General features: G+C 42.5%; 1 protein-coding gene across 1 annotated transcript; it reads left to right on the top strand.

The window, feature by feature from the left end:
- Nucleotides 1-6,002: 6,002 nt before the first annotated feature.
- Nucleotides 6,003-13,956, top strand: tlr3 (toll-like receptor 3). The gene is made up of 5 exons (XM_056586454.1): nucleotides 6,003-6,366; nucleotides 7,939-8,439; nucleotides 9,036-9,230; nucleotides 9,346-11,192; nucleotides 11,560-13,956. The coding sequence occupies exons 2-5, from the start codon at nucleotides 7,966-7,968 to the stop codon at nucleotides 11,789-11,791; spliced, it is 2,748 nt and encodes a 915-aa protein (XP_056442429.1). The 5' UTR covers nucleotides 6,003-6,366; nucleotides 7,939-7,965; the 3' UTR covers nucleotides 11,792-13,956.
- The last annotated feature ends 362 nt before the right edge of the window (nucleotides 13,957-14,318 follow it).

The following is a 14,318-nucleotide window of genomic DNA, read 5'->3' as shown; positions in this document are numbered from 1 at the left end:
ATCCACCAGGAAAGTTATGATTCTTTAACTTTGCTTTGCGTTGTTGTTCATATCTTTATTGACTGCAAATCCTCTGTCAAATAAATTACCCATACATTTCAATGAATACCCATTGCCTAATTTCAAAATGTATTTATCTTACTCTCCTCACACAAACACCCACACATAAACAAACACACACACACACACACACACACACACACACACACACACACACACACACACACACACACACACACACACACACACACACACACACAAAAAACAATTACATTTAGAATCCTACCGTGCATAACAACAATGCCATGAGTCACCTAATTTACATGTGGACGTTTCATAAAGAGTCTTTCGGTAAGAACTATTAAAAATCGGCTCTTCAATCCTGTGCCTATTGGAAAACCAATAAATCCCCTTGTCCGATCTGCAGCTTTTTCTCAGGCCAGTAATTAAGTAATGGTTCAATTAATCCTATCAAACCTGCATTGCCAAGTGGAGCAGCAGGCCTGTTCTACACAAGCCAATAGGAAAGAGATGAATAAGGGTCACACACACAATGGAATGATATCTGTTGTTATTCGTAGCCTCTGGTCCCTCTTAAGATATTAACATTCAAACTATGTTAGAATAACTTGAGTGTGTCTTTAGTTCAGGATTCTCCGCATATTGGAGGAACAGATTCAAGCAGAGGTAGCAGGTTATATGGGTAGAAGGTTTTATTTTATAGTCTTAACTGTGATCTGTTTCTGGCATACAACAAAAATAAGCACATTTATTTGTATCACTGATAATAATAATGCTTAATTATTATGCTTAAATTATGCTTCTTTTTTCCCTAGCCATCAAAAATACACGCAATTTCAGAGTACTGGAGAGACAAAGTGTTGCAACAACTTTGTATCCCAGCATCTGAAACAGCCATTGTGCATGAGATTGCTTAGTGTGTTATTAAAGCAATCTGCTTAGCCTAATGGTTTGGGCTGAGGAATGTCGTTCTGGAGCGTTCTTCCTTCTTTGGTCAACGCTCAGCAGGAGCAGCGAGATGAGACACAAGATCTATTGGACCACATAATGCAGGGAAGTATTTGTGCTAAACCGGACAGGATCCATCAAATCAGGGAAGAAAAACAGGAATGGGGCGGTAAAGGGACTAATGAATGTCACTCATACTGTATTCTTAGACTTCCTTTGACATGTCTTAGGTTGGGTTTATTTGCTTAAGAATGTTGTACTTGAGTCAAGTTATGTAACGTTACTGAAATGAAGTGAAGTCAAGAGAGGATAGAGAGACTTACTTTAAAATAATTTATTTTACTTATGCTAGCATTTGTTATTCTTAAAGCATGTTTTTGCATTGTGGTACCACCTTTTGGTTTCCTCAATGGAATTACTGCAAATCCTCCAGTCTGCAGCCTGCATTCCACTACAGGCCCAATGGGAAAGCTCTGTGTGATGACGCAGTTTTGTAAGGACGGGATATACATATTTAAAACATCCATTTTGACAATATCATTTAAAATAAGAACATTCTTCCAAATATCAAAACCTTTCAGAAGTTAGTGTCAGCAAACTTGTTATCAACCCAATTAAATCATGATATTTATTTATTTATTACAGCAGGGCATTAGTCCTATGAGAGACACCTATTGGTTATTATAAAGTATTCTCTTTCAGTGCAAGCAGTCAATGAACATAGTTAGCTAGCTTATACCTCAGGCCTAATGTATTACAAATATCCTCAAATAACCTCTGACTCTGTTTATCAAAATAACTGGTGAAAGTAGGTAGCAGCGACTATCTCTGACAGACTAAATCAGTTGACAGTGACACAGCCAGGCTATAGTTAAGCTTGGCATGCTGCACTCCCTTCCATGTGCTCCGTCTGGGGCTGGACATCTGTAATCTGCCTGCGATAAGGCCACTTGCCATGCAGCTTCAAGCCTGTGCTCGATGCCCAGAACTCAGCCCTACTCACAAGAAGGTCTGCCAAGACCTCCAGAGAGGGCCAAGAACCACTCAGCACACACAGAAGCACACACAAACAAGGGTTACATTAATGCACCCGCTCACATGCACACTTGCATGCACACACACACACACACACACACACACACACACACACACACACACACACACACACACACACACACACACACACACACACACACACACACACACACACACACACACACACACACACACACACACAGCTGTCCCTGGCGAAAGCGAGAGGAAGCAATCAATGAACACAGGGGCTGCTTATGTGTTAAAGAGGTTGATGAATGCTAATAGCTAATAACTGGTCTATCTCTGTATCTATTTATGTTGGCATCTATCTATCAAGCATTGGGTTTGTCTTCCTATTTTTAAGGCCACTTTTTTGATGTCCCTGATTCATAAGTCATATTTTCCCATCACGATAACTTTAAAGGCCCTGTAACACAAGCGATATGTGTTTGTTGTAATAAGTGTTAGGTAGGTCTATATGCCAACGGCCGTCACTGATTAAGTATTTGGTCAAGAACATGGGTCTCCAAGTCCATCCACTCTGCAGTGATCAGGATTCCAGTGTTGACTGACAATGGTTGAACAGGCAAAGCTACCGATTCCAGTGCTCCCAGGAGTGGCTTACAAAACCTCCCACGGAAACCAAACAGAGCTGAAGAATAGTTTGAAGAAAAGAGAGCTGCAAGGAAAGGAGACAGGAGCCACGCAAGACCTGCATTTGTTATGTGGGGTTGAGGAGTGCTAACTGTAAAAAGACGCAGGAACTTAGCCTCAACAACAACGCTTACAGTGCTTTCAACCGTCTGTGATATTAAACGCGTCCCAGCAGTACACACAGTACACGTACAAACACACACACACAGTACACAGTACACACACACACACACACACACACACACACACACACACACACACACACACACACACACACACACACACACACACACACACACACACACACACACTCACTCACACCATTCTGCACAAAGGTGGGGTGAAGCCCAGTGGATGATGCAGTGTCTCAGCATAGTAAGAGAGGAGCAGAGTCAGCAGCACCTAGCACGCTCTGCCCGGCGATGAGAAAGTCCCCATCAATTTCAACCAATGAAATTATTACTACTATTGAAATATTAAAAAACACGTGCGAAGAAGATAGTTATTGCCCATTTATAAGGGAATTAAAAAATCCAGATGAATTAAATGGGGACGAACATGAAAGAATGAGAAACTATGCTGTGAAACTGATGAATACAAAGTGATCTGTATTTCTTCTTCACTGTCAAACAGACACAAGGGCTTCATGTGTGTGGCCAGTGGCGGTTCTGGGCCATTTCATCTAGGGGGGCCTGGCTGGGGTCAGTTGATCTGTTCGAGGGGCCATGACACCATGTTGAGTACCATGCAATGGTTCTATGGCCTTCGCTTTTTAGAATATAGGGTCATTTATTTCATATGTGTTTAGCAATGTTTATCCTTCCGTTTTTACATGTTAGAATAAAATGTAACTTCAACATAGGGTACATCTTTGATCAAAGAACATTGCAATTGAAATTAAATTGCATTTTAATTTCATCCGGTTGGTTTATTAATGCCATGTTGATTGTAACAATTATGAAATAAGGTTATATATTTCTTAGCTGCAAAGAACATCGATGTGCCAATATAAGTCTGTGTATCATCCTTTTCCAAATAGTATTCACTAATAATTATTTTGAACGTCACATTTAGGGGAGCCTCAGAAGGGGCCAAGGTTTTACTTAATCGGGCCGTGCCTCCCCCAGGCCCCCCTCAGAAGCGGCAGTGTGTGTACTAGCATGAGTCCGCTGGTTCACTCTCATCATCCATCCCTTTACTGACACTACACCACCAGTGTATTGCTGAACACACCACGTGTCAGTGTGCATGTAGCCCACTGGCTGCCCCAAGCGACAGAGCTATGGTGAATCTGACCTCTAAACATCATTGGTCAGCATCATGAGGAGAAGGGGCGGGGGAGGGTCTACTGCAGCGCCTCCTGCAGTGGTTAGACAGGGAACATACTGTAACATGCCTGGTCACGTCTGTTGCTATGGTACCCGCAAGACAGGCCCCCACCCCCTGTCTTTCTTTTACTTGAATGAACATTGGTTGGTATCATGTAAACGTATTAAAGAAGGATCATTTATTCTCAGAGAAATTATTAAGAAGCATAAATGATACTACAACTCATGACAACATATATGGGTTTGCAAGCACACGTCACACACACGTCACACACACACACACACACACACACACACACACACACACACACACACACACACACACACACACACACACACACACACACACACACACACACACACAATCAAACAGCCACCGCTGCCACCCTCACTTATCCCTTCGAATTATTACATTTAATCATGTACCCGCAACACACACATCCACACGCAACATCACACACACTGATAGTAAGTGCAACAGCAATGCCCCTGACAGTACGCCTGAACCTGTATGCCTATCTCTTAAATCATGTTACCTTACTCCTCTCCTCTGCTGTGTGTGTGTGTGTGTGTGTGTGTATCGAGCGTGCGCGCGCGTGTGTGTGTATGTGTCTGTGTGGGGGAACGTGTTTGCGTATGTGCATGATGTTCCTTTTCTGGAGGTACAACATTCTTCATACGTTCCTCTTATGGTCATGCCAGCAAAATACCTCTTGGCTGTGTACTCATCACCTAATGCCACTGCTTAAGATAGTTGCGGTCAATTAAACAAACTTAAACGGTATGTTCACACACACACACACACACCTTTAAACCCAATGTATTGGTTGCATTGCATGAACCTATCGTGCTGCTGTTGTGCCAAGTCTCGTGTGAGCTTGACATCCCATAATGAATGAGAGGACTTTGTTCACTATTGCACAAAGTCCTAAGGACTTTTGCCAAAAGTCCTTAGAGCATCTGGCGCCCGGTAAGCCAGATGCCCTAAACTGGCCCTGGCTTACCGGGGGCTAAACCAATCAGGTGGTCTGAATACTGAACCAGGAATGAACTTCCATTGCTTGTAATCTGAAGAAAGGATGTCAAATATTCAAAAGGTATTCAGAAGTTGTGGCTCCATTAAAGTTTACAGTAGGCCTGCCAGTATTCACATATATGATATGTAGTCAGAAAGAAGCCATGAGACATCCTCTACAAATAATAGTAATCAATATCCTAGTAATAACATCTTGATAGAGAATACATCCACAACAACACCCTTTGATCAATGCTTGTTTTGGAGTTGGTTGAGTTAATACAAAGGGTGAATGTCATGAATTCCCACCATGCAAATTTTTTTATTTTATTTAGACTGGCATGGATTGATAAGATGCTATTTTATAAAACACTGAAGGGAAATTGAGGTAATTTGGTGCAATGTTTGTTTTCCTGTGCTTTCAACATGACTGCATTAGTCACTGTGTTTATAGACCTGGTATCAGGTATGCACATCTCCTGCTATAATCATGTTCCACAGAAATGGCCAATAGTGTACCTATCATTTATTTTTTATTTTTTTGCATAAACCCTTTTCCCAAACAAGCTATTACAATTAAAAAGGGAAGAAAGGCCACCATGATTGCGATGTTCGACTTCAAGTTCGTTTCATACTGAATACCTTACTTCCTAGTCCCTGAAACATAGTTAAAAAATGTAGGACTATACGTTACGTTGCATTTTGCTGCTCTCTAGTGGTTGAATATGTTTGTGTAGCTATATCCATATAAATGTGTTGAAACGTTCAGTCAGCGCAGGTTATGGAATTCGCTTTTTTGGCCATTTTTGACTTTTAAGTAATTGGTAAATTGCATGCATCGTAATAGAATGTACCAATGCGACAATAATCGACAAAGCAGTGATTATATCGGGTTCTAGACAGGCTGTGGTTCTACCTTAACTCAACATTAACTTATTTCATATATCAACACGTTGTGAGTGAGTTATGGATAGGCTGGCCTGGAGCTGAGAGTGGGAGGGGCTGGACCTAGAAGTAGAGCTGGAAATAGCGCTGGACCTGGACTAGGTCATAACAATACTCCAGTCAGCTCTGCAGCGAACAGCTCTTGTGTCTAATTGTAACTGCCTGTGATCCCCCCTTTGATACACAATCTGAATCTGGTTATATATATAAAGACATAAAGATGACGTTTCCCAAACTTGTACACACAAGTAACCGTCTGTATGGCTCGTCTCCAGATCCTCTGAGTTTCGTTTCCTCCGAAATAGAAGAGAGTACGGAAGTCAGGTGGCTCTCCGACTTTATAGGTCCATGGGCTCCGAGGGTGAACTGCAGCCCCAATTGAGAGTCCTCCCGCAACAAACAACATTAAACACAAATAAGGTAACTCCAACTTTGCTTGTTCATTTAACCGATAAGAGTAGGCTAAATCCTCTCATGCTTTCGCCAAATCAAAACATGTCTGTTCCTGCAAAAGCGGAGGCTGCAGTTTCAGGACTGGACTCCTACCGCATTTCTAGGACCATTTGTGTTTAAGACTGACTCAAGTGATCTCCCGTGGTCTTCAGGTCTAATCGTTTAAGTATTATGGTTGTACCAACGGCGTTTTTTTAAGTAAATGTAGGCTACACATGGCTCATCTGTCAAAATAGGTATTAGGTATGATCTTAAGTTTAATCGGAAGTATCTGCAAATAAAACACCTGTGAATTATAGAGGGATACATTGTGTAGCAAGTAAGGGGTTCCCCTTTAACCTTTGTAAGGAAAGAGGAAACTTCTAAATAATCGCAAAAATGACTAATTTACCGGTAGACTAGATTAGATAATCCTTTATTAATCCCACCAGGGACATGTGCAGGGTTACATCAGCAAAAGGATATTGTGCAAAGACAGGTAAAACACTAATTTATATATATATATATATATATATATATATATATATATATATATATATATATATATATATATATATAGCAGATACAGTACAAAGTAAGATACAATAAATGAGTTAACAGTCTCAATGGTTGAGCTCACATTATTGAACATAGGGAATATTGATATTGCACAGTATAATATATATTGATATTACACATGAGTGTAGCAGTCAGCAGTGTCGGTTGTAAAGTCTGAAAGCAGCTGGAAGGAAGGGCCTGCTGGATCCCTCCCTCCCTGTTGTGCTGTGGGCATACTGCACTGGGCAGGGATATCTTCTCCATCAGGGCAGATAGCTATGTCATCCTTCCCCTGTCTCCAACCACCTCCAATGGGTCAAGAGCCTCCCAGAGGTGATCTGAGGTATGCAAAATAAATGATGGCAGCTAGGTGAATTACATCTGTGAATTACAGATGCATTTGAAAGGCTTGGCTTATGAAAAGTGCTTTATAGATGCAATACATTATCATCATGATTCTTATTATTATTTTATACTTTTTCATTGAGGGCGTTGCAAATTATACGTGTAGGTTAAGTTCTACATTGATATTACTTATTTTGGCTGGTTAGATGATTAATTTGTGGTATTAGTTTGAGATGATTAATTTATGAGGTTCGATATGGTTAAGTTTAGGTATTAGGCACGTGTTACTTACGTGTTGTGTTTCATCATGTTTTATTCGTTATCCTTGAGTTACTCATGAGTCGTGAGGTGTCCATCAAAGGAAAACTATACTCGCGTCCCGAAGTCACTGTCACAATGAACTGGGGTCCTAAGACAGCGGTCCTGAAACTGCAGCCTCTATTGCAGGAACATAGGCGTACGTCCGAATTTCAACTTGATAAATTGTCAATGAGTTTCTACAAGTTGAATATACAGTAGAATGATAGAATTCAGAATTGACATCTGTCCTATTCCAAAATAACGATGTCATCCTAAAACATAAATGATCTTCCTGTTGTACTCTCTTATTAGATGGCTACCATTAATAGTTGAGCGTTTTCACTCTCTCGCCCACAGTAATTCATTCAACCGTCCTCCAGCACGATGCCTCTCCCACACGGGGCAAACCGTCTCCTCTGCTGGCTCGCCCTCTTCGCTCACCTCACCGCCGCCAACCACGGCCGGACGGCCTCGGAACCAAAGAAGACTACCTGCGTCGTGCGGGGCGCCTCGGCCGACTGCAGCCACATGAACCTGAACGTGATCCCCCAGGACCTTCCCCAGAACATCACGCGCCTGGACGTGTCCCACAACAGACTGACCGGCCTACCCGGCGCCAACCTGTCCCGGTACGCTGGGCTCCTCGACCTGGATGTCACCTTCAACAGCCTCACCAAGCTGGACCCCAGCCTGTGTCAGACGCTGTCGCGGCTGCGCACGCTGAACCTGGAGCACAACGAAGTGCACGTGCTGCGGGATCAGGACCTGAGCGGCTGCGTCCAGCTCACCGTGTTGAACATGGCGAGCAACAGGCTGGCGTTGAAGGCCAAATGGCCTGACCCGTTTGCCGCCCTCGAGGTAATGAGGTGCACAACCTCGTTGTTGTTTTTTTTAGGCCTTCAGAAGGTTTTGGACGTTTGGATCGTACGATCAGCAAGGGAGGGGTGAGGCCACTGTGGGAGGATTGGGGCATTCCCCTTAAATCAATGAGCCGACTAAAACATGCATGAATACAGGCAGTAATAAAAATGTGTGCTCTTATGTTATTATACCGTTACATATAGGTATTATATAACTGCTTGTTTCCTTATTCTTCATGTATTTTACTAAATCTCTAGTCATTTTTTAACAGCACAGGAGCGTCACATCTTCATCTTCATAAATGGGCCTGGTGAGACTGTTAAGTAACAAGTAATTTGTAGGCAGGTTTCACAGTGTGCACTGCACTGCAAATTCGATCGGTAAGCACAAGGGGTTAGCATGAATGCAAGAAAAACTAGCAGTTAATAAAAACAAGCGTATTACAGGTATTTTTAAGTTTTGGTCCTCCAATCCATATACCATCCCCTTATAGTATGATGATGATTATGATGGTACAAGAAATAGATGACAATGTCCCTTTGAAGCCTATGTCTATAAACCCTGTCATGTTTCTTTGTTTGTATAATTCACAGAACCTGACAACTCTCGATGTATCCAACAACATGCTTTTGACGGCCAAGCTGGGATCTAAACCCCAGCTCCCTCGTCTCGTGGCACTGACATTGTCACATAATGCGATTTCTACCCTGAAGAAAGAGGACTTCTACTTCCTCAGTCGCTCACCGTCGCTGTTTGTCCTTAACCTGTCATATCTGCCTCTTAAAAAGGTACGGAAATAAAAGGAAATTCTAATGTCACTGTTCCCTATTATTGTATAAACAGTGGATCTCTGTTAACTTTGCGTTTACACTGTGGTAATTCGTTTTTTTTCCTTACTTACAGTTTGAGGATGGATGCTTCCAACAAATTGCCAATATTTCTTTTTTGAAAATGGATGGCTGCAATTTGGCATCTCAGATCACTAAACTTTGCACAGAGCTATCAGACACAGCTATTCACACCCTGTCTCTTCAAGATGCAACTCTTCTCAAACTCACCAACATAACATTTAAAGGCCTACATAAAACCAATCTGACTATTTTGGATCTTTCAAGTAATAAAATGTCTGCAATTGAAAAAGGAGCATTCCAATGGCTGCCAACACTAAAAACTCTCCATTTGGAAAAAAATAACTTCAAGCACCTGACCAAGGATACCTTCGTGGGGCTCGAAAGTTTGAAAGAACTCAACTTAAGACAGGCTTTGGTGAAAAGTCAAACATCCTCCACATCAATCATTGACGATTACACCTTTAGCCCATTGGTTGCACTGGAGACCCTAATACTGGAGCACACCGCGATTCGCTCAATCACAGAAAACACGTTCACAGGTTTGACAAGTCTTCAGTACTTTTATATTGGCTGGTCCAGTTGCACATCCCTCAAGTCGCTCACCGAAAAGACCTTTGTGTCACTCGCAGCATCCCCACTCAGGTTGGTTAACCTGACGGCCACTGCCATCACTAGCATCGGCAACGGCTCCTTCTCTGCCTTTCCAAATCTCACCACTCTTTTGTTGGACTTTAATTTCATCAGCCAAACTCTCCGAGGGGCAGAGTTTGAAGGGTTGGGTCAGCTTGAACAACTCTTCTTCTCCAACAACCGCCAGAAGGTTGAACTGAGGTCCTTATCTTTTGTCCAGCTTCCTAAGCTGAGTCTTCTGACACTGGGCAGAACCTTGACCGGCAGCTTGGACCTGGTTCCATCTCCGTTTGCTCCCCTGAAGAATCTCAAAGTTCTTGACCTCAGCAACAACAACATTGCCAACATCAATGCGCGCATGCTAGAGGGTCTTGAGAACCTAATGGTACTCAAGATGCAGCACAATAACTTGGCGCGTGTGTGGAAAAGTGCCAATGTCGGGGGGCCGGTGTTATTCCTCAAAGACCTGGGGAACCTAACCGTCCTAAACATGGAGTACAATGGATTGGATGAGATCCCTACGGATGCACTAACAGGGTTAAAGAAGCTTAAAGAGATGAGGTTCACAGGCAACCTCCTTAACAACCTCAAGGACTCGGTCTTCGAGGACTTGCTATCGTTGCAGACGTTGAGTATCCAGAAAAATCTGATTACATCTGTGAGGCCCCAGGTGTTCAAACCAGCCATGGAGAACCTCACTCTACTGGACATTGGCAGGAACCCATTTGACTGCACCTGCGAGAGCATCCTGTGGTTCGTGACATGGTTGAACACGACAAAGGCCAGCTTGACGGGAGGCAAGGACCAGTTCACGTGCAACACCCCGCTCGCCTACTTCAACCGCTCGGTCATGGACTTTGACTTGCTGTCCTGCAAAGACTCCACTCCATTCCAGGCACTGTACATACTCAGCAGCACCATTGTCATCGCATTGATGTTAGGCGCACTTTTGGTTCGCTTTCAAGGTTGGAGGATTCAGTTCTATTGGAATGTCCTGATCAACCGCACGTTGGGTTTCAGCGATGCCAAAGTCGAGGAAGGAAGGGAGTTTGAATTCGACGCGTATGTGATACACGCTGATGAAGACCAGAAATGGGTGGAGCGTAGTTTACTTCCTCTGGAAACGGACAGATATGTGTTTTGCATGGAGGGTCGTGATTTTCTGCCCGGCACATCCCGCATTGAAGCCATTGTGGATAACATGAGAAGATCACGAAAGTATTTGTTTGTTGTCACGGAGAGTCTCCTCAATGATCATTGGTGTAGAGGGTAAATATTATGTTCCGTTATTAAATTATCATACATTTTTTACGTCATATAGCAGATACATGTAGCCCAACTAACAGTAACAACTAGCAGTGAATTTAAATATCTTAAATAAATTAGCAGGTTAACTAAATATGTTTTATATATGTTGTAATGAGTGAGTAATGGACCAATAGTGTGGAGACAAGGGGACGGAAGGTGAAAGATACAGCTGATTGGTTCCATCTGAAGTCCAAGAAATGTTGAAAAAATTTGCACCACCATGCTTTTGACATGTTTGTCAACATGTGTCCCTGTCTTTCCATTCTTTCTCTCGGTCACCCTAACATGATTCTTGTTCCCCTAATGGTTTTCTGTTCATGGCGTCCAGATTCAAGGCCCACCACGCTCTTCACCGGGTGATGGAGGAGAGGCGGGACGCTGTGATCCTGGTCTTTCTGCAGGACATCAATGACTACAGGCTGTCCCGCTCCCTGTTCCTGCGCAGGGGCATGCTGCAGCTGCGCTGCCTCCTCTACTGGCCCGTCCACAAGGAGAGGATCCCGGCCTTCCACGAGAAGCTGCACATCGCACTGGGGACGACCAACACGCCGAAGCCCTGAAAACGACAACTGCAGTTGTCGTTTTCTTTAAGAAGGGAAGATGAAGGGATTAATGAGGGATTGTCCCCAGTGAAGAGCTGTCATTTTCAAAGATGTTTTTATTTTTTTGCCAGCGGATTGAAATGCTTTCCGCATAATATTTAATAAATGCAATGCTTTGTGCTCCTATTATTCAATCCATTCAATGATCTTGTTCTTAATCACCACCCAGGCCTCCCTGTGTTGCTTCACCCTCCCTACTACTGCTACAACTCCTCCATCGTTGGTATTTGTGCACATGCTCAGGACCAATGCGGCGTGTTCTTGTATAAACTGACCTGTGGCATACAGCGCACCGTTTGTTATTGCGCCAGCCCATGTCAATATGATTCACACCATTCCAAAGGCTAGGTCTCTCCTTTACCCCAGATGTTGTTTATAATGTGTTTACTCCTTGTATACAGATAAGAGGATGTGTAATCTTTTTTTATCAGGTCACATCATTAATCTGTAATGGAACCTTAATCTAATAATCGAAACAAAATTGTTTCGATTTATCGTTTGATCCCTTTTCCTGTTGGTTATTTCTCTCATTGTTACTATTACTATACAATACCAGGGCAGCATGTCTCATGCATTTAATTCATAAAAAATATGATAAATGTGCAATGGTATTTGCTGTTTTTCCACAAATATAAAACATATTTGTTATGTATAGGTTAAGTCAGAGGGTATATTTACTGGCAGACTTTTCATCAGGCATAATGCAAAAGTTATGTATTTGATTAATGTTTCACATTCATTAACACATTTCAAGAGGATCTACAGGTCATGAAGAGGGGAAATGCATGTCACGAGAACTTCTAGTTCTCCTCTTGTGTGCGTTGGGACATCATGGGGAGGTTGATAAGCAGAACTACACCTTGTGGGATGATAAGCAGAACTACACCTTGTGGGATGATAAGCAGAACTACACCTTGTGGGATGATAAGCAGAACTACACCTTGTGGGACATATTCAGATCAGGCCACATGCTCCACCCTTTCTCTACCTTTTGATCATTTGTGAATACCGTTTTTTATTGTTATAGAAACATTAAGGTCCTTTATTCCCTGATAATACTTTGTGCCCCTACTTAATATTTATGACATTAGACTTAGTTTCTCTACTTTTTGATAATTTGGGAATAATTTCTTACATTGTTAGACATATTTATGTACTTTATTCCCTGATAATACTTTGTGCCCCTTTTTAATATTAAAGAGGTCCTTCCCCTAGAAACCATATAGTACTGTTCCTTTTGAAATCCGATAGGTCACTCGGAGCTGAATATGCATGCTACACCTGAAATGATAATTCTACATCGATTGCCTGCATTAGCAAATAAAAGAAAATAGACGCATAAACAAGCAAATCAGAAAAGCCTCACCAACTGACATCAATTGGTGAACAAGTAATCATGGCCTTGCCCACCTTGGCTTGCAACGGCAAGCCAAGGTGTAAAGACAGTATTTAGTTTGTGCCTGTGATATGGCGATAACAAATCAATGTTGCATCTCTTGGCCAAGAAGAAGAGTTGAGGAAGAAATGGTTGGATTGGACATTACCGTGGCCGGGGCACGGTGGCCGGGGCACGTTGGTACTGGTACCCCAGTGGCCGGTGCGCCGGTATGTCTCTCTGTCCTTCTCCCTCTCCCTCTGTGTCTCTTTCTCCTTCTCCCTGAGTCTCTCTGGAAGTTTAATTGGTTTTATTACTGTGACGGACAGTGCTGTTAGCAAATCAGAGGCGAGACATTTGCATGTCATGATTAAGAGCCCATATCATGTCGTTCCTCCCCGCCCACCGCCTCCACCTGACTAGAACAGCATGAAGCAGGATACCAGAGCATTTTTTCCCCCAAAACCAACTCACAGGGCATTTATTGCTACTATTGCCCACCGCAAACTTATTGAAAAAACGATGCAATGACACCTTTAAGACTCTCTTTTGTGAGACTTTTTGGAGAGTGCTCAATACAGGAGTTTATATATAGTAAAATACAGAACCATTCTGACATCTAGTGGTTTATATAATGAGCTGCAACCTGACTGGAAAGTAATGTCTGATGTTGTGATTGCTTTTGGTGAAAATGTATCACATAACATTCTGTCAACATAAAATTATATTGAATCGTACAAGATTATGCTTATATTAAACCATAAACAAGATCTCCCCCTGTTCTTCACCAAACACATCATCCAGCAGCCAAGTTAGACACAGAATAACATTAATAAATGACAAAGTATAGAACTGGAAGGTTGCTAGTTCAAGGGCGTAGATTTACTTGGGGACCAGGGGACGTGTCCCCACCCTGCTAGTTCGATTCCCGGCTCATCTTATTGTGTTGAGGATTGGATACTTCGGATTAAAGCGTCTGCTAAATGACTTAATGTTTATGAAACAATAACATACTATACAATGAACGTCATTGATGAGATAAGGCATTAAGGTAAAGGCCTTTTGACAAAGGGAGGGTAGATAAACAACAGGTCCAATAGTCCAACCGGC

Source organism: Gadus chalcogrammus, chromosome 3 (assembly GCF_026213295.1).
Source record: "Gadus chalcogrammus isolate NIFS_2021 chromosome 3, NIFS_Gcha_1.0, whole genome shotgun sequence".
NCBI lineage: Eukaryota > Metazoa > Chordata > Actinopteri > Gadiformes > Gadidae > Gadus > Gadus chalcogrammus.
Note: the sequence above shows the minus strand (reverse complement) of the source record. Positions and strands in the feature narration are given on the sequence as shown.